Raw genomic sequence first — 26882 nt, 5'->3', positions numbered from 1 at the left:
TGACCAGAACGATCCTTTAAGCACCATCCAGATTAATGGAGAATACATCAGTGGTAGATACAATTCACAAAAGCTGGATAGCAGTAGGCGTGACTACAGAAGCAAAAAGAGTGTGTGATGGTTGTTTCATATGTCAACAATACAACAAGGCTGTAATTAAGACAAGAGCCTTTGGAGGAAAACCTTTAGCATTCACACCATTTGAGTGTCTACAGATAGACTATGTCACAATGCCTAAATGTCAACAGTGTAGGTACATACTCGTGATAGTGGACAAGCTGACCAAATGGCCAGAAGCGTTCCCAGCTAAGAGAAACGATGCAGCTTTTGTAGCAAAGATGTTATTGAGGGAGATAGTTCCAAGGTTCTCTATACCATCAGTAATTTCGTCTGACTCTGGTAGTCACTTTGCAAATTCTATTTTATGGCAAATCTACCAGGTGTTAGGGATCAAGAGACATTTGTGTTCTATCTATTGACCACAGTCGTCAGGAGCCGTGGAATGGACTAACCAATCTCTGAAATCTATGATTGGAAAGCTATGTACAGAGAGTCATTTTAAATGGCCAGATGTTTTACCTATGGCACTTTTCTATTTGAGAAATTAACCAAATAGTCAGACTCATTTGTCACTGTTTGAACTATTATATGGTCAACAGCCGTGGATGGGAAAAGCTTCACGAGACACTAATTACCTATCACATTTAGGGATTGAGTGCAAAATCTATGAGAATGTCACATTGTTAAAAGAGAGATTGGATGAATTACAAAAATCATCTCTGATACAACAGAGTTTCTCTTGACTTTAGTCTTCATGATTATCAACTTGGAGATAAAGTATATATTAGAAACTTCACAAGAAAATCAGTATTACAACCAAAATGGTTAGGTCCACATGAGATAATCTTGGTAACACCATCTTCAGTAAAGATTAAGAACAAGAATTTGTGGTATCACTACACACACCTAAAGAAAGACCTCAAGGAAGCAAAGTCCTCATCAAGAAATCAATCTGAAATGCAAGAAACAGAATCTCAGCTAAACAGTCAGTCTCACTCACAAGACACAGAATCTGATATAGAAAAAGAACCTCAAAGTAAGAAATCATATTTGAAAAAGCCTTAAACAAGAAAACATCAAGAAACACATAAATATCAAGAACTTGATACTCAAATCACTGATTTAGATCAAAGTCCTCATTCATGTACGAAGATCAACAGTTAAGTCTATCAGAAAGTAGTAGTGAAGAAGAAACAGAATATTAGTCTAAACATTATATATTTACATCTAAGAAAAGTGGAAACATAAAGTCTCATGAAGAAATTTTGTGGCAACAAAAAATTCTGACATAACATCATACAGTCATGCATTGGTTCCTGATCCAGAGATTCTTCAATCAAGTAGATGACAGACAAGATGAGTTTCCAGCAAAGGAGAAGAGTGATGAAATCCCGAAGAGTTCCAGAGTTCCAGAGACATCAGGACATCAGGACCAGTGCAAGGACAAGAGGAGACATTGTACTGATAGACTATACAAGGACCTGAACTGTGACAGAACTGTGACTTGGACATCATCACCGGGAGACTCACAACAAGAGAAGATCAGCGGATGAAGATTAGGTTTGAATAAGGGCAAGGTTTTCACATTCAGACACTAATAACAAGGGAAATGCACATATAGAATGCATGCTACAGAACATAAGATGATTGACAGAAGAATTCTGAAGAAGAAGGCGAGTATAAATCCAAACAGGATATGTTAGGTCATGAGTCCAATACATAGTCATGATAAAGTCACTTCACATGTACATGACGTATATAGTTGAAGAAACTACAATGACCCAAATGAGCAAGAGAGTTAAGTTTCCTTGCAAGGTCTAAAGTAGTCATTTCATGAGAACATCACATGAAAACCTTGTACATATGTAATATTGTTACTAACATATATTGCATAAGTCTACTAACCCGTAGGGAAAGGGTAGAGTAGGGATGTTCAAATTTTAGTTAGTATAGGGTCAGTGTAAAATAGTTATGAATGTTCAAATAGAATTATTTGAAAGAATGTTAGGTAGATATTGTGTAGAGTAGGTTAGTTAGTTAGAAATGAAAACTAATTGACTAACACATTAACTATAGTATAAGATTTACTAACAGACTAATCTTTCTAACTATAGATTAGGGAACAGAAATGTTAGAGTTTAATATGAGTTAGGAATGTTGCTTGAAGTTAGTATTAGTAATATAGACAGAGTTATTGCAAAATTTTTTGTCTAAGGTTAGGAAACAACGTAGATGATTGTTTAAATTGTTATGATAATGTTCATATGTTATGTTGATGTTCAAATGATGTGTTCATGAAACTATTGTATTCAAATCCCACACTTTCCCACAGAGAAACCTATCCTAAACCCTTGTCATTAGCTTTTAGGCTAGTTAGTTAGTTAAGGCATTAGATAAGGTAGGATTTATTATTTTGGGAAGGGATAGTTAATGGGATGGGAACACATAGTTAAGATTAGAATAGTGTAGACATCATCCATGAACAAGAACAGCTGGAAATTTACAGGTTGACATTTCCAAAAACAAAACGGCATTCATGTTATATTGAATCTCTGGGAGCTTTAAGTTCACCTTTGATTGACAGATAAGTCAGTTGGATAGAATGTTCCCAGAGAGGCATGCGAGAGGCAGGAGAGAGGGCAGTTGAGAACTATGGGAGAAGTTCTGGGTCTTTTACCTGTCCTGAGGCTAGAGATCGGTGTGGATCCTGGTCTTGGAGTGAGAGAGTACAAACATCACTCTACAAGCTCTTCCTGTCCTTCATATACCGTTATCAACCTGTACTTGACCACCACCTCGGTGTCTACTGCCCCTAGATATTAGGAGTTTCATCATCTAGCTATCTAGGCTTCCGAGGGACTGGGAGGGATCAGGGAAGTGGGCAGGAGACGAAGAAGAGGGTGGAAGGGTGGATATATCTCAACTGTTAAGGCTTAAGATCTACAGAAGAAGAAGCTGAAGATTTTCCAGCAGTTTACCTACTCTGGTTTAGCCCTGGCCAGGCTGAACCAGAGGGAAGATAACATTGATTCTTCATTTGCCAACAGTGAGTTTCATTAGTAACAATTAAAATAGGGTCTCCTACTACCTCAGTCCTTTACTCTTATCCTTCGTATTAAAAAAAAATTAAAAATATATATATATATATATAAAAATAAAGTTTAAAGTAACTTCCTAAATCAGTTTCAAAGCTTGTTTTGGGAAGGGAGCCAAGGCAGTCAGAATATCAATGTTATCCCAGCTGAAGAGCCCAATTTAATAATATCAATTAACCTCAGGTGGGTCCTGAAGGGATAAACCACTTTGACCTGAAGGATCCTGCCTGGGCAACTGTTATAAAGGAGAAGTGCCATCTTATCCTCTCTGTAAATCATTTCTACTACCTCAAATAGATACAAGTGACCTCCTTTAAATATAACAATAGTAAAACCATACTAGTGGGAGATCTAAATATTCCTCTTTCAGATCTAGATAAATCAAACCAAAAAATAAATAAGAAAAAGATAAGAGAGGTGAAGTCCTAGAAAAATTAGATTTAATAGATATGTGGAGAAAAATGAATAGGGACAAAAAGGAATACACCTTCTTTTCAGCTGCACATGGTACATTCTCAAAGACTGACCATGTAATAGGGCATAGAAACATTACAAACAAATGCAAAAGAGCAGAAATAATAAATGTAACCTTCTCAGGTCATAATGCAATAAAAATAATAATTAGTAAGGGCACCTGGACAGGCAAATCAAAAACTAATTGGAAATTAAATAATATGATTCTCTAAAACCAGTTAGTCAAAGAAGAAATCATAGAAACAATGAACAATTTCATTGAAGAGAATGACAATGATGAGATACCCTACCAAATTCTGTGGGATGCAGCCAAGGCAGTACTCAGAGGGAAATTTATATCCTTGAGTGCATATATTGACAAATTAGGGAGGGCAGAGATTAATGAATTTGGCATGCAACTTAAAAAACTAGAAAGCGAGCAAATTAAAAATCCCCAGATGAAAACTTAATTAGAAATACTAAAAATTAAGGGAGAAATTAATAAAATCGAAAGTAAAAGAACTATTGAATTAATAAATACAACTAGAAGCTGGTATTTTGAAAAAACAGATAAAATAGACAAAGTACTGGTCAATCTAATAAAAAAAGTAAAGAAGAAAACCAAATTGATAGTATCAAAGATGAAAAGGGAGACCTCACCTCTAAAGAAGGGGAAATTAAGGCAATCATTAAAAACTATTTCGCCCAACTATATGGCAATAAATATAACAATTTAGGAGATATGGATGAATATTTACAAAAATATAAACTGCCTAGATTAACAGCAGAAGAAATAGAATACCCAAATAATCCCATGTCAGAAAAAGAAATTGAACAAGCCATCAAAGAACTCTCTAAGAAAAAATCACCAGGGCTTGATAGATTCACAAGTGAATTCTATCAAACATTCAAAGAGCAACTAATCTCAATACTATACAAATTATTTGATATAATAAGCAAAGAAGGAGTCCTACCAAATTCCTTTTATGACACAAATATGGTACTAATTCCAAAGCCAGGTAGATCAAAAACAGAGAAAGAAAACTACAGACCAATCTCCCTAATGGACATAGATGCAAAAATCTTAAACAGAATACTAGCAAAGAGACTCCAGCAAGTGATCAAGAAAATTATCCACCATGATCAGGTGGGATTTATACCAGGAAAGCAAGGATAGTTCAACATTAGGAAAACCATCCACATAATTGACCATATCAACAATTTAACAAACAAAAACCACATGATTATCTCAATAGATGCTGAAAAAGCTTTTGACAAAATAGAGCACCCATTCCTATTGAAAACCCTGGAAAGTATAGGAATAGAAGGACCCTTCCTAAAAATAATAAACAGTATATACCTAAAACCATCAACAAGCATCATATGCAATGGGGATAAATTAGAAGCCTTCTCAATAAGATCAAGTGTGAAACAAGGATGCCCATTATCACCTCTATTATTCAACATTATACTAGAAACACTAGCAGTTGCAATTAGAGAAGAAAAAGAAATTGAAGGTATCAAAATAGGCAAGGAGGAGACTAAGCTATCACTCTATGCAGTTGATATGATGGTCTACTTAAAAAATCCTAGAGAATCAACTAAGAAGCTTGTAGAAATAATCAACAACTTTAGCAAAGTTGCAGGATACAAAATAAATGCACATAAATCATCAGCATTTCTATATATTTCCAACACATCACAGCAGCAAGAGGTAGAAAGAGAAACACCATTTAAAATCATCCTACACAATATAAAATACTTGGGAAGCTATCTACCAAAACAAACACAGGAATTATACAAAAACAACTATAAAACACTTTCCAAACAATTAAAACTAGATCTAAACAATTGGAAAAACATTAATTGCTCATGGGTAGGATGAGCTAACATAATAAAAATGACCATTCTACCCAAATTAATTTACCTATTTAGCTCCATACCTATCAAACTACCAAAAAACTTTTTTACTGAATTAGTAAAAACTATAACAAAGTTCATTTGGAATAATAGAAGATCAAGAATATTGAGAGAAATAATGAAAAAAAAATGTGAAGGAAGGTGGCCTAGCAGTACCTGATATTAAACTATACTATAAAGCAGCGGCCATCAAAACGGTATGGTGCTGGGTAAGAGACAGAAGGGAGGATCAGTGGAATAGACTTGGGGTAAGTGACATCAGCAAGACAATGTATGGTAAACCCAAAGAGCCCAACTTTTGGGACATGAATCCACTATTTGACAAAAACTGCTGGGAAATTTGGAAAACAATATGAGAGAGATTAGGTTTAGATCAACATCTCATACCCTACACCAAGATAAATTCAGAATGGGTGAATGACTTGAATATGAAGAGGGAAACTATAAATAAGTTAAGGGAACATAGAATAGTATACTTGTCAGATCTCTGGGAAAGGAAAGATTTTAAAACCAAGCAAGAGTTAGAGAAAATTACAAAATGTAAAATAAATGATTTTGATTATATCAAATTAAAAAGCTTTTGTACACACAAAAACAATGCAGCCAAAATCAGAAGGGAAACAACAAATTGGGAAAAAATCTTTATAATAAAAAACTCTGACAGAGGTCTAATTACTCAAATATACAAGGAGTTAAATCAATTGTATAAAAAAATCAAGCCATTCCCCAATTGATAAATGGGCAAGAGACATGAATAGGCAATTTTCAGGTAAAGAAATCAAAAGTATCAATAAGCACATGAGAAAGTGTTCTAAATCTCTAATAATTAGAGAAATGCAAATCAAAAACTCTGAGGTATCACGTCACACCTAGTAGATTGACTAAAATGATAGCAGGGGAGAGTAATGAATGCTGGAGGGGATGTGGCAAAATTGAGACATTAATGCGTTGCTGGTGGAGTTGTGAACTGATCCAACCATTCTGGATGGCAATTTGGAACTATGACCAAAGAGTGATAAAAGACTGCCTGCCCTTTGATCCAGTCATAGCATTGCTGGGTTTGTACCCCAAAGAGATCATAGATAAACAGACTTGTACAAAAATATTTATAGCTGCGCTTTTTGTGATGGCAAAAAACTGGAAAACGAAGGGATGCCCTTCAATTGGGGAATGGCTAAATAAATTGTGGTATATGTTGGTGGTGGAATACTATTGTGCTCAAAGGAATAATAAACTGGAGGAATTCCATGTGAACTGGAAAGACCTCCAGGAATTGATGCAGAGCGAAAGGAGAAGAGCCAGAAGAACATTGTACACAGTGACCAATACATTGTGGTAAAACAGAATGTAATGGACTTCTGTACTGGCAGCAATGCAATGACCCAGGACAATTCTGAGGGACTTATGGAAAAGAACGCTACCCACATTCAGAGGAAGAACTGCAGGAGTGGAAACACAAAAGAAAAATAACTGCTTGAAAACATGGGTTGAGGCGGACATGATTGGGGATGTAGACTTGAAACTACCACACCAATGCAACTATCAACAATTTGGAAATAGGTCTTGATCAATGACACATGTTAAAACCAGTGGAAATGCACACCTGCTATGGGGGGGGGAGAGTAGGGGGGTGAAGGGAGTAAGTTAACCATGTTAACTTTTCTAAAAAATAAATATTATTAAATGTTAAAAATAAAAGGAAAGAAATGATAATAAAAGGCAATGTACTAACTATTGCATGTACTCATTCAAATAAAACTAATCTACTTTTCTCATCATTTTGAAATGGAAAAAAAAGAGAGGTAGGGGAAGGTATCTTGTAGAAGGTAGGATTTTAATTGGGATTTAAAGGAAGGCAGGGAATACACCAGAGAGTAAAAATGGAATATGAAATCTTACTGGCTCTGCCATTAAGTAGCTAAATGACTTTAAACAAATCACTAAACTTCTCTGGGTCTCAATTTTCTTATTTACAAAACAAGAATGACAGAGGGCAAGAAGATATTAATTGAAAGGAGCATGAAAAATTGTCATTGACTCAAATAATTTGCTTTCATAGATGATAGTACAATCAGAAGGATTAATAAGTGGCTGGATTGCTGCACACAAAGAAAAGTCACAATTTGTTCACTGTCAATGTGGAAAGAAGTCACCAGTCAAGTGCCAAGGGATCTGGACTTGTCCCTTAAATGATTTACATTTTTATTAATGACTTGGGTAAAGGTATAGATGGTATGTTCATCAGTTTGTAGATGGCACGAAATGGGCAGAGATGGCCAACACAGTGCCTGGCAAAGTTAGGATCTAAAAGAATCTTGATAGACTCTAATAAGATAAAATTCAATTGGGATAAAAGTAAAGCCTTGCACTTGGGTATAAAACCAACTTTATACTTTAGTATAAGATAGGGGGAGGCATAGACAAGGGTTTAGTATGTTCAGTTCTGAGCACCACAGTTTTAAGAGGGCATTGTTAAGCTTAAGTGTGTCCAAGGCAACCAGAATAGTGAAGAGTCCCGAGTAGATGATATGTGAGAACTTGCTGAAAGAAATGGGCATATTTAAACTCAAGAAGATAAGATGGGGGGGGGGGTGGAACTATGAGAATATTGATAGCTATCTTCAAGTATCTGAAGGGCTGTGGCTTGAAAAAGAAATTCTTGTTCTGTTTGCTCCCAGAAGGCAGAACCAGGAGCAATGGGAAGAAGCTGCAAAGAGGCAAATTTAGATTTGATATTAGGAAAAGCTTCCTAATAATTATAGTTGTCCAAAGGAATGGATGGAATAGGCTGCCTGAAGAAGGGAAAAACTTGCAATCCTCCTCTCTTCTACTTTGGAGACCTTCAAACAGTATGAACGATGAATTGTCTGGTGTATTATGGTAGGGATTTCTTTCTGGGATAGGTAGAATTAGATGGCCACTAAGATCCCTTCCAAATCTCAAATTATATGTTTCAGAGATACTAAAGGGAAATTCACTTTGAAATATGAAATAGGTATGTTCGTGATGTATTAGAGCTCCAGTGGCTAGGACTGAATAGATTTCTAGAAATCATCTGCTCTTAGAGATGATAACAGAAGGTATGAGAGTCACCAAGTTAGAGATTAGAAAGGTCACAGATATTCTAACAAGAATGTGATTGAGGACATTTTACTTGAAAAAAGAGTGTCTTAGAAAGAGATACACACAAAAAATTTCACCGATTAACTTTGTTGTGTTGTTCAGGCAGATTCCTGGTCACATTTCCTATACCTGTTCTAGCTAATTCGTAGGGCCATATTGATGAAAGTTCTTTGTAAACCTTTAAGTCTTTATAAAAGTGAAAAGTTTTCTTACATTTTGATAGATTTCAGATAGTCATAAGAGAAAACAAAACTTATATTCTTAAAACATGAATAGTTCCCTCATACTTTATTTAGTAATGGTTCAGCAAATGTTCTTAATATTATTAAATCATGTATTCATTGCCTGCAAAGATTATTAAAAATCATGATATTATATTTTAAATACTGTTCATAGCTTCATTTATATTTTTAAGAAGCATTTTAAAACCTAGTTTATTATTTTCATGGCTACAAAATTTTGAAATGATCATAAAATATGCCAGTCTGGAAAGGACTTCAGAGTTCATTTAATTCAATTTTGTAGATGAGGAAACAGAAACAGATATGAAGGCAAACCCTTGAAAAGATGAAGTAAGTCATTTTAATGGAACCTGTATTTACTCAGTATTGCATGGGAGGATTTCCCTGGAGAGAATCAAAGGAACTTCAGGGACACTAAAGATGCTCTGTGCACCTGAAGCAGCTGGAAAGGTTTAAAGATGTCTTAAGAAGAACCTTTTTTTAAAAGTGCTAGAGAGTTTTTTTTCTTCACACATATACACAAATTACCCTGATGGCAATAAGAATGACAAAGTATGCTGGGAAAAAGAAAGCTGATAGCTTAGGACAAGAAGGCAATAGAATATATATATATAAAATATTTCTTTAACGCTCAGAAATGTTCCTACCTTTCTTTAATATTTTTATCTTTGAAGAACATTTCTTTTCTTCACACATGATTTATTAAAAGCCTGTCTAAAAGGAAATTATTTGTTATGAAAGAGTAGTCTTAATTGGGAAATGTGTTAAGGAAGGCTAATTATCAATTTCCCTAATTAAGGTGAATATTTGAACAGAGATTAGAAGTATACATCTCCCAGGTGAGATTCATACAATTTATTTTTATTTAACATCCTTCAAACTAAGATTAACAGAATATGTTAATAGGAAGAGGGCATGATTATATCCAGGTTTTGCATTTAACAGTGTTAGGAGAAATGATTGGGGAAATTGTTAAAATTGCTCATATAAATCAAAAGAGAAAAGGAAATAATATTAAGATAAAGAATCTGTTTATATCTTCACTTGAGGATCAAATTCTACACAGATGTGACATATACCTGCATTGGCCAAACCACAGATATATTTCTTAACCATTCAAATAGGCTCACCTAGTATATAAATTTAGATACCATTCCCATTCCACTTTATTGCTTGAATTAAGGTGTGTGGAGAGTGAAAGAATTAATTTGTTCTTCTCAGGGTGGGTTCCATTATAGACGCCATTAGAGAAGCAAAATCTGCTTAGGGTTGAAAAACAACTTCTCAAAGGCATTCTGTTACTGCCATAGGCCCAGTGAGTTGAGAGATCTCTTATCTCAAAGAAGGCAAACCATTATTCTATCCATCTTACCTCTTTATCTCCCCTGATCTTTCTGAGCCAGAAGGAGCCACTCCTGAGGACATAGCTACCTCTCTATAACTCCCCAAGCAGTGCGAGTAGAACTTGTAATAAGGCTCATGCTGGGTAACTTGTTTTCTAATTGGCTAGACTTTCATGCCTAGATTGTAAATCAGGTCCCCAGATTATGGGGTAACAGAGGGGGAAGGAGGCCTGTCAGAAATCTGTGTGGGACATTGCCATTAGGGTGTGTCCCCTTACTCATGAGTAAGAATAAAGGCTGCATTTTCTACTATCTACTCTCTGACCCCAGGTTTATAATTATAATTTGGGTGGGTTCTATTTTATACCACACATAAGGGAAATACAATTTACTTGACCAACAAACATTTTTTCTTTGTTCTAAGAGAAGGAAACATCTGCTCACCTAAGTTTGCAACCTTGGAGTTAGTCTCAATTCCTTATTTTACTTCATATCATATATTCACTCTGTTGCCAAGAATTATTAATTGTACATTTCTCACATACATACTCTACTCAAAAGGCCACCTCTCTAGTTCAGGTAATTATTAATTCCTGCCTGGACTACTGCATTAGCCTCCTAATCAATCTCCTACCTCTAGTTTCTTCCTTCCTGACTCCACTGTCCACACAGCAACCAAGGTGATACTTCTGAAACACAGGTCTGATTATATTACTCTCTTGCTTTAAAAGCTCATTTATTGTTTTTAGGATAAAATACAAACTCATGTGCTTGGCATTTAAAGTATTTTACAATCTAATTACCTTCTAAACTTATTAGAAGGCAAAATGGCTTATTTGCTGTCCCTCTTACACAACATGCCATCTCCTGCCTCTCTCTTTGCACAAGCAATTTCTACCTCCTGGAATACAGTTCAAGATTCAGCTCAAATACCACTTCTTGTAGGCCTTTCAGAACTACCAGTTGCTGATGCTTCATCATTGCCATGTGATATTATTTTTATAATACTTTGAACTTACTTTATCCAATTATATATTTACATTGTCTCACCCTTTAGAACATAAGCTCTTTGAGGGCAGGGACTGGTAGGTTTTGGGGCAGACTCCCAGAGTCTGGCACAATATATAGCAGGAGCTTAATAGATGCTTTTATTGCTATCTCCTTGGCTTGTCCCTAAATCTAAAATGCCCCTAAATTGTTCTATTTTCCTACAAAACTAATCCTAAACCCAATGGTAGTGTAATATCCCCAAGAACAGCAAAAAAAGCTAACTGAAAGAAGAAAGCTGGATGTAAGGGAATCTTGGAGGGAGAAAATTAAAAAAAAAAAAAACCTGAAGCAGATTTTTGAATCTGAAAATTGTTATTTAGTCACTTTTTCAGCCATGTCTGACTCTTCATAACTCCATTTGGTGTTTTTTTTTTTAAACCCTTGTACTTCGGTGTATTGTCTCATAGGTGGAAGATTGGTAAGGGTGGGCAATGGGGATCAAGTGACTTGCCCAGGGTCACACAGCTGGGAAGTGGCTGAGGCTGGGTTTGAACCTAGGACCTCCTGTCTCTAGGCCTGACTCTCACTCCACTGAGCTACCCAGCTGCCCCTATTTGATGTTTTTGACAAAGATACTGGAATGGTTTCTCATTTCCTTCTCCATCTCATTACAGATGAGGCAATTGAGGCAAATAGGGTTATGGAGTTTGCCCAGCATCACACAGGAAATTAATGTCTGAGGCCAGATTTGAACTCAGGAAGATTAGTCTTCCTGATTTCTGGTCTGACAGCCTATCCACTGCAGCATACAGCTGCTTTGAGTTTGAAAATTATTCCCTCTGAATCAGTGGTTCCCAAACTTTTTTGGCCTACCACCCCCTTTCCAGAAAAAATATTACTTAGCCCCCTGGAAATTAATTTTTTAAAAATATTAATAGCAATTAATAGGAAAGATAAATGCACCTGGGGCCATCACTGCTCCCCTGGATCGCTGCAGCACCCACTAGGGGGTGGTAGCACTCACTTTGGGAATCACTGATCTAAATGTTTGACTAGTATGGATATTAGTACAGAATACAAATTTTCCCTTTGCCACCAAAGCATACTACTGTTTGCAGAGTGGGACTGCTGTATTTCAGAGCATTCTAAGCCATGGAACATTCCTACTTTTAAGACCTGCAAATAGAAGAAAACTGGGAGAAATGATTTGTAGTATTTTAGGAGAGAGAAAGGGATTCTGGCTTTGTTCTTGGGGATCCTTCCATACCTGAACAATATTAGCACCAGATTTGGAAACAAGAACTATGGGTTCTTAGTCCTGGTTTTTACTCTATGAAATAATGATACTATATAAAACCATTTATTTCCAGGTGTCTTTCCCAGTTTTATCAACATCTTCCTGGTTGTGCACAGTCCTCCAGTTCTTTCCCCTGAAAAACACTATAAACTAGAGTGGCTTTGATGGCAGTGACTCTGACAGGAGCAACTTAAGGAATTTTAGCATGAAAGAAATAAATGGAAGCTGGGTGGCTTGGTTGGTATGTGAAAGGGAATTCTTGCTTCTCTGTGAGTTCACACCTTACTTGATGCTAGGTAAGAACAAGCCAGAAATTTAAGAGTTTACACACTCAGAAAGGTGTGATTCCAAAGATGAGAACTCAGACAATTTGGAAGCTGTGACTGGCCCCCATGAAAAGGGACAGGGACAGGAAACCACCATAAAAGCCATGAAGGCATGCTGGTGAAGGAATCTGATGAAGGAGGCTAGTAGAGAGTGAACTCCAAGAAGAGAGTCACTCCAAGAAGGAAGTCAGCTTCAAGAAGGTCAGCTCAAAGAAGAAAGTAGGCCTCAGGAGTAGGCCTTCAGCTCCAGTCATTGTCTTGGGTGCTGGTTTTCCCTTCCTGTCTTCTAGAGATAGTTTAATTCTGATTGAAGGTTAACAAGTTCTGGCTGAGGCAAGCACTGGAACAATATTTAGTTAGATAGGTTAATGTCTTTTTCTATGCTTTTGTATTTCTCTATTTTCACCTCTTTTATAAATAAAAGATTTAAATTTTCACATATGTAGCCGAACCATTAATTTTAACATAGGTAGGAACAGTTAGTAATTTTAAAAATATGTGACAAGCTTCTTATGAGAAAGAACTTAATTTCTATTCTTTGTATCTCATATAATAAATACCTGACATTAAACCTTCTATGTAACAAATATTCGATAAATAATTTTTCATCAAATTAAAGAAAGGAATCTTAGGAGTTGTGTTCTAGGAGATAGAGTTTGTGGTAGGAAAGCAAATACAGATTCTCCCCAAAAGAACTGGCAGCTCAGACTCAGTTCATCTGAAGTCATGAACGTGTTTATTCAAGGATGATACAGATAGTGTTGTCAGGGTGCTAGGAATAACCACCAGCAGCAGGGATTCAGGTTGCTGGATTTATTGAAGATTTAGGGGATTGCCTCCTCCAATTCTCAGAAACTCTACTCTTTCCTTAGAATGTTCCTCCCTTGGTATTTTGTAGGGGGGAGGGGAGGCATTCCAGGCTAAAAACCCAGAAAAGGGGCATTGAGGAGGCTGGTACTCCTTCAGGTGGAGGTATGTTTTAAGGGTCTATACGTCATAAGGTGAACTATAGGGTACAAAAACAGAAAGGGGGCATGTGCAGGGTTTGGAGAATTTCCCTTAATTGCAAAAATCCCCAGTGAGCATTATTATGTTCCCTCCCATGTTATCACCTTAACATCACCTGTCAATCTTTGAGATATCTTGGGTACCTTCCTCTATAGGCTTCTGTTGGGTAAGCTATTATCAGTTGGGAAAAAGGCATAGGGAAAGCACAAGGTGATTATATATATATATATATATATATATATATATATATATATATATAATGGGTAGAAAGCACAGAGTATATGCTTTTCTATATTCTAATCTGCAATATTAGCTAACTGGTAAAAGCACAGGATCTCAAAGCACTGTCTCATCTCAATCACTGCTCATCCTCATCAATTGAGCCTGCTAGTCTAATCCTACTCAAGTTATGATCCAAAGCAAAGTATTTCAAACAAGTGGTCCATCCAGACTCTGCCTGAAGGCCTCCTGGGATAGGGAATTTATTTTCCCCCTTGAAGTGGCCAATTCCATTTTTTGGATAGCTCTAATTGTAGAAATGTTTTTCTTCCTATTGAGTCAAAATATATTTCCCTATAGCCTCTGCCTTTTGTTACTATTCCTGTCCTCTAGGGCCAAGAGCAAAACAAATCTAATCCTTTTTCCACCGGGTAATCCCTTCCTGAAGGCTATCATGCCCTACCTAAATTTTCTCTAGTCTAAACATCTCTAGTTCCTTCAAATAATCCTTATATTTCATGATTTCCAAAGTTTTACAAACATGGTCATTTTCTTCTGGTCCAACTTTATCAATATCCTTTTAAAAATGTGGCACTCAGAAATGGATGTAAAATTCCAGACGTGGCTTGACCATGGAAAAATACATAATGGCATGGGACCCTGGACACCCCAAACCCTATAAGTTTTTCAAGTTAAACAGAAAACAAGCAATTCCTTTCCTTCCTTGCATTCTTGTTAATGCTGAGGAAAAGGTGGGCATCAAAGATTCATGATAAGGAAAGTCCCTTGAGAGAAAGATTCTCCTTGGATTCTCCCCTAGATTCCAAGGTGGACACTGATACCATCAGGTTGTATCTAGGACATTCCCTACCCCTGCCCAACCTCATTCCACTACTTCATTTTTTGTCATATAAACCCTGGTATTGTAAGACTATATATAAAAAAAAAAAAAACCCAGAGGAGGCAGTTAGAAGTGGCTCAGTGTATTAGAGTCAGGCCTAGAGTTGGGAGGTCCTGGGTTCAAATCTGACCTCAGACACTTCCCAGCTGTGTGACCCTGGGCAAGTCATTTAACCCCACTGCCTAGCCCTTACCACTCTTCTGCCTTGGAACCAATACATATCATTAATTCCTAGACAAAAGGTAGGGGTTTAAAAAAAAAAAAAAGCCCAGAACACATCTCCTCTGGGAGGGGGGTTGGGGGAGTGGAGGGGGAGGAAGGGGCAGTATCCCAACTATGCTGTCCTCCCAGCCACTTCAACATGAATTCCAAATTAATAAATTTCTCTTTTTATTTCTAAGCTAAGTTATGGAGTCTTCTATTCTTGCAAAGGGTACCCATCCCAAACCCCAGGGGTTCACCTCAAGTCCCCCACAACAATAGGACTATCAACCCCCTTACTTTGAACACTATACAGTGGCACCTTGATACACAAACACATGAGCAATTTGAGATATGAGCAGTCACGATCAGGATTTTTTGCTTTAAGCCATGAACGGATATTTGAATCACAAGCTTCCACCACCCTCCACTAGATAGCCTGCTGAACATTCAGTTTCACAAGTTACATGAGGTTGTTTCATTTAGTTCAGTGTTTATATGGCCTTGTGAGCATCTGTATTGAATTACTTTTGCTTTCTTCTTTATTTTTGTCTTTATTATTAGTTTTTTGGGCAATTTTTAAACTTTTAACCATGGGTCCTGACGATAGAGGAATTGAAGGAGTTACAGCAGCCACAGCAAATAGAGGTTTTGCAGGAAATAAGTGGGGGCAGAGGTGGATGAAATAATCAGTACAAATGAGATTAAGGAAATGTTGACAATTTGGGAAAAATTAAACAGTTTATTGAAAAGACACACCCAGAAAAAACTGCAACACATCACGTGTTGGAGACGTTTTTTGACATTTGTTTCACACATTATTGAAAAGTTCTGAAAGAGAAGAAACAAATTTATATGGAAAGGTCTTTGCTGAATGGGCCTCTAAGTGAAATCGAGGAAAGTGTGACAAAACAGCCAAAATTCAATGAAGAAAATGATGATCATTAAGTAAAGTAAAAAAATAGCAATTAAGTTTAACAATAAAGTTACATATCATAAGTAATGTGTAAGGTCAATTCTCAGACAAACTTACTCAAGGCTTTAAAGCCTTGGTAAGGATGGGGGTGAGAGACCATTTTTTACTAACTTTTTAGAGATATTAACTAATATAACTATTAATAACTTGAGAATAACACACTAATTTCTCATTCCACACACTGAATATAACTGAAATTGCTCTCCTTGATTCTCAACATTTATGTGTGTATATGTGTATATATATATATAAATAATTCCATGACAATTTTATCCCACAATTACTTCTCTATTTTCTTAATTCTTTGTGCATGGCTTGTACCATACACCAACCTCCTTCTCAAAAATTTTCAGCTTACTGACTACCAAATACAGAAAACTTTAGTCTGGTATTCAGGGCCCTCCAAAATTTGGCTCCAACTTACCTTCTGAGGTGTCTTTACATCCTTTCACAAACACCAAAACAAAATCAAATTGATTTTTTGAATTTGAAAAAAAATCATCCAAAATCTATGCTTTTCCATCTGTTGCATATTTTTTTCTAAATACAGGTATGCAAATGATAAGAAAAATATCCAAGCCATAAAGAAAGAGATTTATTATAGGAGGGCTGATTCCACAACAAAGCTGGATCCCTGATCATGACCAGATGACCCAGAGCATTGTGAAAGACTTTCCTTTATGTCCCAAAGAATTAGACAACTTTTATTCCAGTACAAAAATAGTACAAAATAGTCATACCCCTCAAAGAACACCCAGAAGCAATATTCATTGGTTAGATCAGCTAGGAAGCATTCCTTATTTGTCCATAGGTGAGGCATGTAGGAAATACCTCTTATTAGGTAAGATAGATCTTCTGATCATCTTTTGACCATTACTTAAGAATGACTTGATGGAAAGGGGTAAGCAGTGATGCCTTGGCTAAGAGTGGGTGGTGATGAGTGGGTACCAGGTTCTGAACTAAAGGTCAGGCATCCTGACGTATAATGGATCACAAGTTAGGGTGCGCATGCTAAAAGTAGGTGACAAATCAGAAATGACTGACTGCCCCCTGGGCAGTCCTAAGAAAATTCTAAGACTGCAATTGGTTCATGTAAAGTGGAGGAAGGTACAGGAATTGACGCAAAGAAGCATCTTTAAAAGCAGTTGTAACTTCCTATGAAAGGGAGTTCTTCTGAGTTCAGATTTTGAGTTCGAGTTGGAGTTCAAGTTGGAGGCTGGTGAAGGATTTGCTTCATGGACTCTGACATTGGTGAGGCAAGCTACCACGTGAACGAATGAAAAGGTTGACTCTTTTTCCTGGCTTTCTGGAGGGACTAGCCAGTGGAGGCCCTGTCTTGGAAGAGCCTTTCTGGCTGGAGCCCTTGCTTTATTCACCACCAGGCCCTGGCCTGAAGGCTGAGGGCCCTTTGACTGAGGACTAATTATCCCTGCCTGGGTTGAGCCAGGGGCCAGATCAAAATACTTAGTGTGTTAGGTTAGTTATCTTACTCTATACTCTTTCATAGTTCCTTTACTTTCACTCTCTCTCCTTTTGTAAATAAACTACCATAAAAAATCATTCTGACTTGAGTAATTAATTTTGGTGACCACATTTCTCATAAGTTTAGTCCAACCCTTAATTTTTAAGCATTACAAAAGGTAGTTATTTCCTTAATCCAAAACCTTAATACTTATGCCAGAATATTCACAAAAGCCTGCTAAATTCATGACATATACAAACTATTTTAGAATTACAATTATGATTATCTCAAGACTACTGATAACACTAAAATCTAATCTTCATCTAAGAGAGTAAGGGGCCTTTTTCTCTCACACATCTCAGTACTTTTGCCTACCTACATGGTTCCCTATGTTGAAAATACCCACCTGTCATCACCACCTGAAAAGATACTGACAATTCTTTATGATTCATCTCAAACCCCATTTCCTGAAGGCCACCTTCTTTGATTCTGGATCCTGCCTAATAAGATATCTTAGAATTCTTAAAAATATTTTTTAGCAATTCCTTTCCTATGCATTTATTATCTTTTCTTAAGAACTTATTTCCACATTTTATTTGAGCTGAGTTGGGCTCTGAATTCTCAAGGACCAAGTGTTCTCATCGTAACTTGGACCGTTTTCTTCCTTCCTTGCTCTCCCTCTCTCTCTCTCTTTCATGAAATCCTTACCTTCTGTCTCAGAATCAATACTGTATATTGGTCCTAAAGCAAAAGAGGAGTAAGGGCTAGGCAATGGGGGTTATGTGACTTGCCCAGGGTTACACAGCTAGGAAGTGTCTGAGGCCAGATTTGAAGCTAGGACCTCCGATTTCTAGGCCTGGCTCTCAAGCCACTGAGCCACTTAGTTGCCCTGGCCATTTTCAATCTGGTCTCTTATGCAGGTATTCCACCCTTCCCACACCCCTGATCCACCTCTAGTTTTCAGAACTCTAATCAAAACAACAGAACTATTGCTTCAGGAAAGGCCAAGTCAGAAGGATGGTCATATAGTTCCACTCACCAGTCAGGTAACTTCCTGCCACCACTCCCTAACAGGTATGGTCTCCATGTATTAAAATGTAAATAACTTGAGGGCAAAAGCTGTTTTAATTTTGTATTTTCATCTTAAGTATTTAGTACATTGCTTGATGTGCTAAATAGGATGGGTTTGATTAACAACAATTAAAAAAATATTTATTAAATGACTGTTGTGTGCTAGGTACATGTGCTTGGCCCTGGGATTATAAGTACAGTCTAATGGGAAAGGCAACAAGTTATGTATGTGTGTGTGTGTGTGTGTGTGTGTGTGTGTGTGATGATAGAAACCACTCTTTATGTTTGTCCTACCCTCACTCCATTTTTTGCATGCATACCTTGCAGGACTATGGGCAAGGAGGATAAAAGGTGTGGGGCTGAGCTCTGACCTTCACCTTCCTGTGCTCTCTCACTCTCTGTTGGTGCTGGAGGGCTTTTGCAGGCTAAGCAGCTTAGCAGGTTTGAGATTTTGGTTTAGGTATTTTTCTAGAAAGGTGAGATTTTCTGTCCCTTTCCTTCATTTCCTTTTTTTGTATATCTCAATTTTTATTAAAATTACATTGTTAAAAGCTACTAACAGACTCTTGATTTGAGAGTAAATTTTATAATGGTGGCCACAATATTTTATTAATATTACATTTAATAATTTCACTCTTCGTTTATTACACATATATACAGACATATACACATATATACATATACATACAACATACATATAAAGTTAATTCAAACAAATATATAAATACTGTATAGTTAAATACAAGGTAGAATGGGAGGAAGGACTAGTAGCTGGGAAGATCAGAAAAGTCTTCATTAAGAAGATGGTGACCAAACAGCAACTTATAGGAAGAGGGGGAGTCTAAGAGGTGGAGATAAGGAAGAAACACATCCCAGTTTGGAGCAATGCCATTATAAAGGCATGGAGACAGGAGATGGAATAATGTGAGAACAGAGAAAAGGACAGTTTGGTTGGAGCACCGAATATAAGAAGGGGAATAGCATCCAATGAAGTTAGAAATATACCTAGGGCCTAGCGTTTTAAATGTTCATCAGAGGGTTTACATTTTATCCTAGAAATAACAGGAAGCTACAGAAGTTGAGGAACTAGTGGAATTGCATAATCAGATTTGTGTAGAAGGAAAATTGCTTTGGCAGCAGTATATAGGATGTGGATTACTGAGAAATTTAAGGAAGAGGGAGACCAATTAGAAGACTTGCAATAATTTGGGTGAGAGGGAATGAAAACCTGAACTAAACTGGTTGTCGTATGAGTAGAAAAAAGGGTCAGATACGAGATGCTGATCATGCTGCTGTAGACTATCAACTGATCTTGCTGAAGCAGACTGTCAGCTGATCTTGCTTGGTTTCAGAGACACAAATTGCCTAAGGATAGATCATATTTCTTCCCTACTTTCCAAGCCTCTGACTATGGCCACCCTTCCCCATCTAAGGCCATTTGGTTGTTAAGTAAAACAAATTTGTATAACCCTTTCTAAAGGCTGTTCCTCCCAAAAGAATTAAACCCTAAGCCTCAAGGATATCCCAGGGCTTTCTATAACATGGTACCTCAGATTTTAATCTTGCTTCAATTAAAGATCTTTATTATTTCTACTTTGGTAGTTATGGGTTTTTTTAGAGTGTCAGTAGAAAAGACAAGATTTGAAAAGTGTCTGATGTAGTCTGAAGCAGAGTGAGGTTAGGATAATGCTGAGAATATAAATGGGAGATCATATAGAAAAGTATGGTGGTGTCTTTGATAGAAATAGGGAAGTTCAGAAAAAAAAGATGGATTTTGGGGAAAGATAATGAATTCTGTTTTTGACCATATTCAAGATGTGACCAGGGTTTAAATGTTCAAAAGACAACTGGTAACCTACAAGTGAAGCTCAGGAGAGATACAGACATAGGAATCATCTAGGAATAACAGTTTAACCAATGGTGGTGAGTGTGTGGGATAAGATTCAGTATATAATTTTCAGAGTAGTATTTGGCTGCTTGTAACCCCAACTTTCAAGAATCCTTTGTATTACTATTCCTTAGACTAAAACTGCCCCCCATAAAACTTTTAGTTTTCCTGACCTATTTTCAAAAAGGAAAGAACAGGAAGTTTCAAAAGTATCATTATTGTCCCTAGGCTGAAAATCCTATGCTAGTCATGGGTTTTTGATCATGGGGGTATATAATGTTGAAAATCACATGCTCAAGACTGTGAACATCACAACCCTGCCTTCTGTGAGACTGGACAGAGAGGAGGAGGAGAATCTTTCATAAGATTATTATAAAAGTCTGTGACTATACCTAGAAGAAGAGAGGACATTTTTGCTCTGAGCAAGATGCTATCTGCTGTTTTCTCCAAATAAAGCAGCTTTTCTCTACCAGCATCTTATTAAGATTCCTGTCTGCAGAGTGATTTCAGGGGGTATAAGCCCCCCATTCCACTCTCACAGATGGGGCCCACCTGGGATTCTAGATTAATAGAAGTGCCTCAGTTTACCCCTCTGGGAAAATCTGAGTCCTATATGTTTCTAAAAAACCCTGCGAGCAACAGAGCAGATAAGGACTGATAGATGCAAGAGAAGAGACAAGAAGAGATCTAGGCCAACACTTCTAACATGGAGACCATTCATTTTGTGTGAGTATGAACAGCAAACCTTGGGGGGAGGTGTCTTCTCTCTCTAAGTTTGTGTGTGAATGGACTCTTTTGAATAGCTGACTGACAGAGTCCAGGAGGTTTTTTAAGACCCAGCAAAGTGAATCATCTCTGCAAGGGGAACAAACGGGATGTGTGTGTGCATGTGTGCGTGTGTGCGTTTATGTGGCGTGTAGCTTCAGAGAAAGAGATAAGTCAGGAGAAAGGGGATTTTTAATTAGGAAGTTTGAGATGAAAATGGAATGATAAGCCTAGGTGGGATAAGGGTATAAAAGTTGTACTTCCAGACTAATAAAAGGGGAAATCCTTTATCTTCGAAAACCAGGTAGAAAGATTTGGCAAGTATGAGTAGGTAATCTGAGATAGAGATCTTGTTAGTGGCCTGTGTATGGTCATGCTAAAGGATAGTTTTCAGGGTGGAAAACAGAAATAGTCCCCAGTTTCCTGTAAAGATACAAGACACTTTAAAGCCGCACCTGAACTGGTTAGTGAGATGGTGATCCAGAAAGGAGTATTGAACTGAGCTGAGATATCAGCAGGTGGAGATCAATAATTGCTAGATCTGAATTAATCAGCAAGGTAAAGGTGAAGCAGAGGTAAAGCTTTGTATAAACATAGGGCCTCTTCATTCTGAGGTGCTTGGGAAGATTAGCAGGATAGGAGAAAGTCCTGGGCTAGTTGAGGTAGGTTACAGAAGCCAGAGAACTGAGACAGAGAGAAAAATAAAAAGCATTTTTATTTTTTAAGACAAGCAGCGAGAAAAACAGAAAAGAGTTAGGGCAGTTCTGAGCAGTAGGCCAAAGTTAAGTTGTGCCTGAAAGGAAGCAAGATTAGAAATTCCAATACAGAGAGATGGGGCAGAAAACATGAGCCCAGAGGAAGAAGAAATCCACACTAGAGGAGATTGATCCCCATATGGGGGAAATAAAACAGAATTCCTAGGGACAGTTCTTTAAGAGATGAAATTGAAAGCTTGGAATGGAACAATTCCTCTTGATATTAGAGCTTTGATCCAAGAATGCTCATAGAATTTTGTTGTCTTCAGTGGGCAGGTCTAGAGATTGACACACAGACCTATACCCTATGGCCAAAATTTGGATCCAGTAATAATATACTTTGTGAGAGCCTAAATTCAGCTTTTAACAAAAGAAAATTTTAAAGTGACAAGGAGATAGCCTATGCTGCATTATTGTGGCCAGATGTAGAAACTTTGGTGTTGAGAGAAAGAAAGGAGGAAAACAGAGCAGTGGAATCTGTAGTTTCACCACCTGCTCCTCCTGTTCCTCTTGTGCCAGGACCGGCACCCAAAATAGAGCCAGAGCCAGTATTAGTGCCTCCTACGGCACCTATAATTCCTTTGGCTCCCCCACTGCCAAAACCCAAAGCAGAAGCAGAGGCAGCAAGGATTCCTCTGCAAGACCTCTATGAACATGTTAACAGAGAATTTAAGAGGTTATTAGAGGACCAGATGAATTTCCCTTTGGGGAGATATGTTAAGCAGTATCCACTCAGAGAAGTACCAATAGGACAGGGTTAGGATATGTTAACTCCCCTCTCAGTCTCTCTGAGGTTCAGAATTTTAAAAAATACATGAAAATCCTGTTAGAAGATCCTGTGGGTGTTGCTGATCAAGTTGATCAATTTTTAGGGTAAAATTTATATTCATGGCCAGAGATGATGGCAATTTTGAAACAATTATTCACTAAGGAAGAAAGAGGTCAGATTAGAAGGACAGCTATGAGAGCATGGGACCATGAACACCCAGAGGAGGAAGGAAGTCCTAATGGCAAGGCCAAATACCCAATAAGAGATCCCCACTGGAATAACAATGAACCTACCCATCAAATGAATATGAGAGATCTTAGAAAGATGATTATTCAAGGGATAAGGACAGCAGTGTCTTGAAGTGAGAATATGGATAAAACTTATGAGATCAAGCAGAGAAAGGATGAGATTCCAACTGAGTTTATACACAGATTAAGAAAGGCATTTAACAAGTATTCTGGAAGGGACCTGACTCAGCAAAAATCTTGTAAGGAGCTATTCTGTCAACAATTCATGGCTAGATATATATATGTATATAAACCTTAATAAGATAGAAGAGGAAGTCAGAAGGGGTATGTTCTTCTGGAAAAGAGAGATAAAGGGACAGGAAAGTCCCCAGAGAAAGCAAGAGCTCCCTTAATATGCTACAATGGTGGTGAGGAGGAATATATTAAAAGTGCCCTAAATTAGAGAGAGAGCAAAAGACCTACTCTTTCTTAGAAGCAGAGAGAGAGGATGAGCAGGAATGTTCCACTCAAGAACAGGACACTCCAGTCCCTCAAGAGGACTTATTCAGGGCATAAGAACAGATGTGCTCCAGAACCAGAACATGAATGAGGTTTTCAAACAGGAGAAAGATGAAACCTCCACTGATCCTTTGAATTCTGGCTTGAATGTAATTGCTAATCCCTGGCCAGATAGTAGTAGAAAGCTCCAGAAAAATGGAAGAATCGGTAATCCATTAAAAGAGCTCTTCCAGGAAGTACAGATTAAGAATAGACAGATTCCTAGGAAGGAAGGATGGCACAATCAATTTGGAAGGCCTCCAGAGGCATATAGCCTCTGATATATATGATATATAATCATAGCTATGGAAAAACAGACCACTTGAAAGAGAACTAACTGTTCCAAAAAACTGAGAGAGCAGGCAATTCATTCTCTCTCTCTCTCTCTCTCTCTCTCTCTACCTCTCTCTCTCTCTGAAGACTCAAGGATGTTGAAGTATGAGGCCATCTTGTTAGAGAAAGATGACTTAGTTCTGATATCAAATTACAATTTGAACCCTGCAAAGTTTATGTGGGGAACTAGAGAAAAAAATAAAGAACAAAAGGAAATAGAGAAGAAAGTGACAGATTACCAGACTAAAGTGAGGAAGAATTTGCAAGAGTTTCCCCTACCTGGAGAAGTGAACCTATTTATAAATAAGTCCTCAAGATTCTTAGATGGAAAAGAAAGAAATGAATATGTTGTAATTGAGGAAAACAAAGAGTCTCTAATGGATAGAAGCCACTCTCTAGAAGCCTAGTAAGCTCAAACCTATAAATTATATGCATTCAACCAGGCTTTGAAGATGCTAGGGGAAAGAGATTTGATTTTTAGCAAAGGAAAAGGATTAGTTTAAGTGGAGTTACCAACTCAAGTGCTAAAGAACTCCCTTGCTAAGGCCAGAACAGCTATCAGGAGTCAGCCAATCTACTACTCAGACAGTGACCAGAATTAAGAATACTGATTCCAAGAATGAGACTCATTTTACATCCAAGATATTGCAAAAATTAGCAAAAGCCAGTGATAGCTCTGACCTGTATGACCTATTCATTTTGTGCTCTTGAAAGAATTTTAAGGACAGTTAAAGATTTTTTTCCCTGCCTTTCTTTTGTGACAAATTCCTATAATCAGCACAGGATGCAAACTGTAAGATGAAAGTTTCCATTTTCCAAACAAGCAAGTTGACTAGAAGTAAAAAGTTAGACTTGATTAAGTGATAGTTTTAGACAAGTGATATTTTTTTATGATTTATAATTGATATTCCATAGAAATAGGTAGAAATAGTTATGAGAGTCTAACCTTTAGATTAAAGATTAGGACCCAGGAATTTCTGGATCTCCTACAGAACCTAAGGTAAAAGGATTTATTTGATAAAATGTTTTCTTTTACAAAAGAATTTTTGTTAGTAAGAGGACCCTGCTCCCAAGATTCTGCAAGCAACCTGGAACAGAAGGAGCAGAGTCCAGATGAATATGAAGACTGTCCAATTATGCTTAATCAATGTTATTAGTTGTTATTGTTGCATATAGGGGAAACTTAGGCAGGTGAGAATTACACAACCCTGAAATTAAAAAAAGGGAGGACTGTGTGAGATGAGATTCAATGTGTAACTCTCAGAGTAGTATTAGGCTTGTTATAATCCCAATTTTTAAGAGCCCTTAGTATTACTATTCCTTAGACTAAAACTGCCTCACTACCCCATAAAATTTTTAGTTTTCCTGACCTATTTTTAAAAACCTTGAGAAGGGTTTTGTATCCTGGGATGAAAGACAATTATAAGATAAGCTGAAGGAGGAGAGAACAGGGAGTTTCAAAAGTATCATAATTGTCCCTAGGCTGAAAATCTCATGAGAGTCATGGGTTTTTTTTTTTATCATGGGGGTGTTTAGGGGTACATAATATTAAAAATCACATGCTCAAGAATGTGAATGTCACAACCCTGCTTCTGTGAGACTGGACAGAGGGGAGGAGGAGAATCTTGCATCAGGATTATTATAAAAGTCTGTGGTTGTACCTAGAAGAAGAGAGGACATTTTTGCCCCGACCAAGTTGCATATGTAGGCAGAATCCCTTTTCCTCCCCTTCCTCTCTCCTTGCCCCCTTCCCAAGCTGTCTGATGTTCTCTCCAAATAAAGCCGTTTTTCATGTTATCAAGTCTCCTGTCTGCTCATTACAGTGATTTTTGGGGGTACGAGTGAAGTAGGGCACTTCATGAAACAAGTCCAGACATCCAGAAGCTCAATTATTAGAACCATTATTTATTAATCTATTGATTATTAAAGAGTCTAACAGCCGTGACAGACTTCTCTAGTGGAAGCTGTCCCGGACTGAAGTTACAAGACAGTTTATATAGGCTTGCAAACATGCAGGATACAAGGGTAACATAAGGTTATACATTCCTTTCCACATATGGTTTTTCTTAGCGAAGCAAACATTATCTCACAAAAGCAGATGTGCGATAAGTGGTATGTGCAGAATACCCAGTTTACTCAGGGGTTATACACTTAATCACTTATCCATTGTTTAGCTATATGTTACTTTGCATTCCAACCTGACATGTATGTTTATCCAGATGTTACTCTCTTTCCTGAAACATTCCTTAGCCACAGGTTAATTGGATTCTAGCCTGTGTTATAATGAAAAGTTAAGTTAAGGAGGAAAGTGTGTAAGTTTGCAGAGGGAAGAGGCATGGGGCAGCAGAGTAAAAGATTCTGGAATTCTGCAGGAGAAAGCTAAGCTGGTACTAAGAGACAGTTGGGGCTTGAGCTGCGTCTTTTCTCTGGTTTTGACCTGGAGGGACTGGCTATTTTCCCTTGGTTGTTTTTTACCTTATCTTCTCATCCTACCTGCTGCTATGTTATTCTGCTTCCCTGCTGGCTGGTTGATATCTGCTGAGTTCATGGTGATCCTGAACCATCTGGCATCTGATTGTGAGACCAGGCCTAGATCCTTTTGGATCTTGGACCTCATTTGGCTGACACAGACCCTTTCCTTAAAATCAGCAAAGTGGGGGTTTAGTGTTAGCTTAGCCAAGAACAGGAATTGGGATTTTAGATAGTAAGGAGAGGAGTAGAGTAGGAAAATCACTCTGAAGAAATCTCTGTGATGAGATATTTAGGTCTGAGGTTTTTAGGTAATTGGCATTAGATTAGGATTATCCAAACTTCCCTTTTTACCTTTCCTTATTAATAAATCCAGCATCCATCCCTGATATATACTGGTCTGTATTTGTTAACTCAGGACAGGTTTTATC

The 26882-nt window shown here is 37.4% G+C and overlaps 1 protein-coding gene across 1 annotated transcript in view; it reads right to left on the bottom strand.

Moving 5' to 3' along the window:
• CPPED1 (calcineurin like phosphoesterase domain containing 1) overlaps nt 1-26530 on the bottom strand; it is a 151832-nt gene extending 125302 nt beyond the window's left edge. The window contains exon 1 of the mRNA XM_044678402.1: nt 26476-26530. Within this exon, the coding sequence (XP_044534337.1) occupies nt 26476-26530 (55 nt within the window). The remainder of the gene's footprint in view (nt 1-26475) is intronic.
• Between the last annotated feature and the right edge of the window lie 352 nt (nt 26531-26882).

The sequence above is a fragment of the Gracilinanus agilis genome, chromosome 1, assembly GCF_016433145.1.
Source record: "Gracilinanus agilis isolate LMUSP501 chromosome 1, AgileGrace, whole genome shotgun sequence".
NCBI classification, from domain to species: Eukaryota; Metazoa; Chordata; class Mammalia; order Didelphimorphia; family Didelphidae; genus Gracilinanus; species Gracilinanus agilis.
This window is presented reverse-complemented; position numbering and strand designations above follow the sequence as displayed.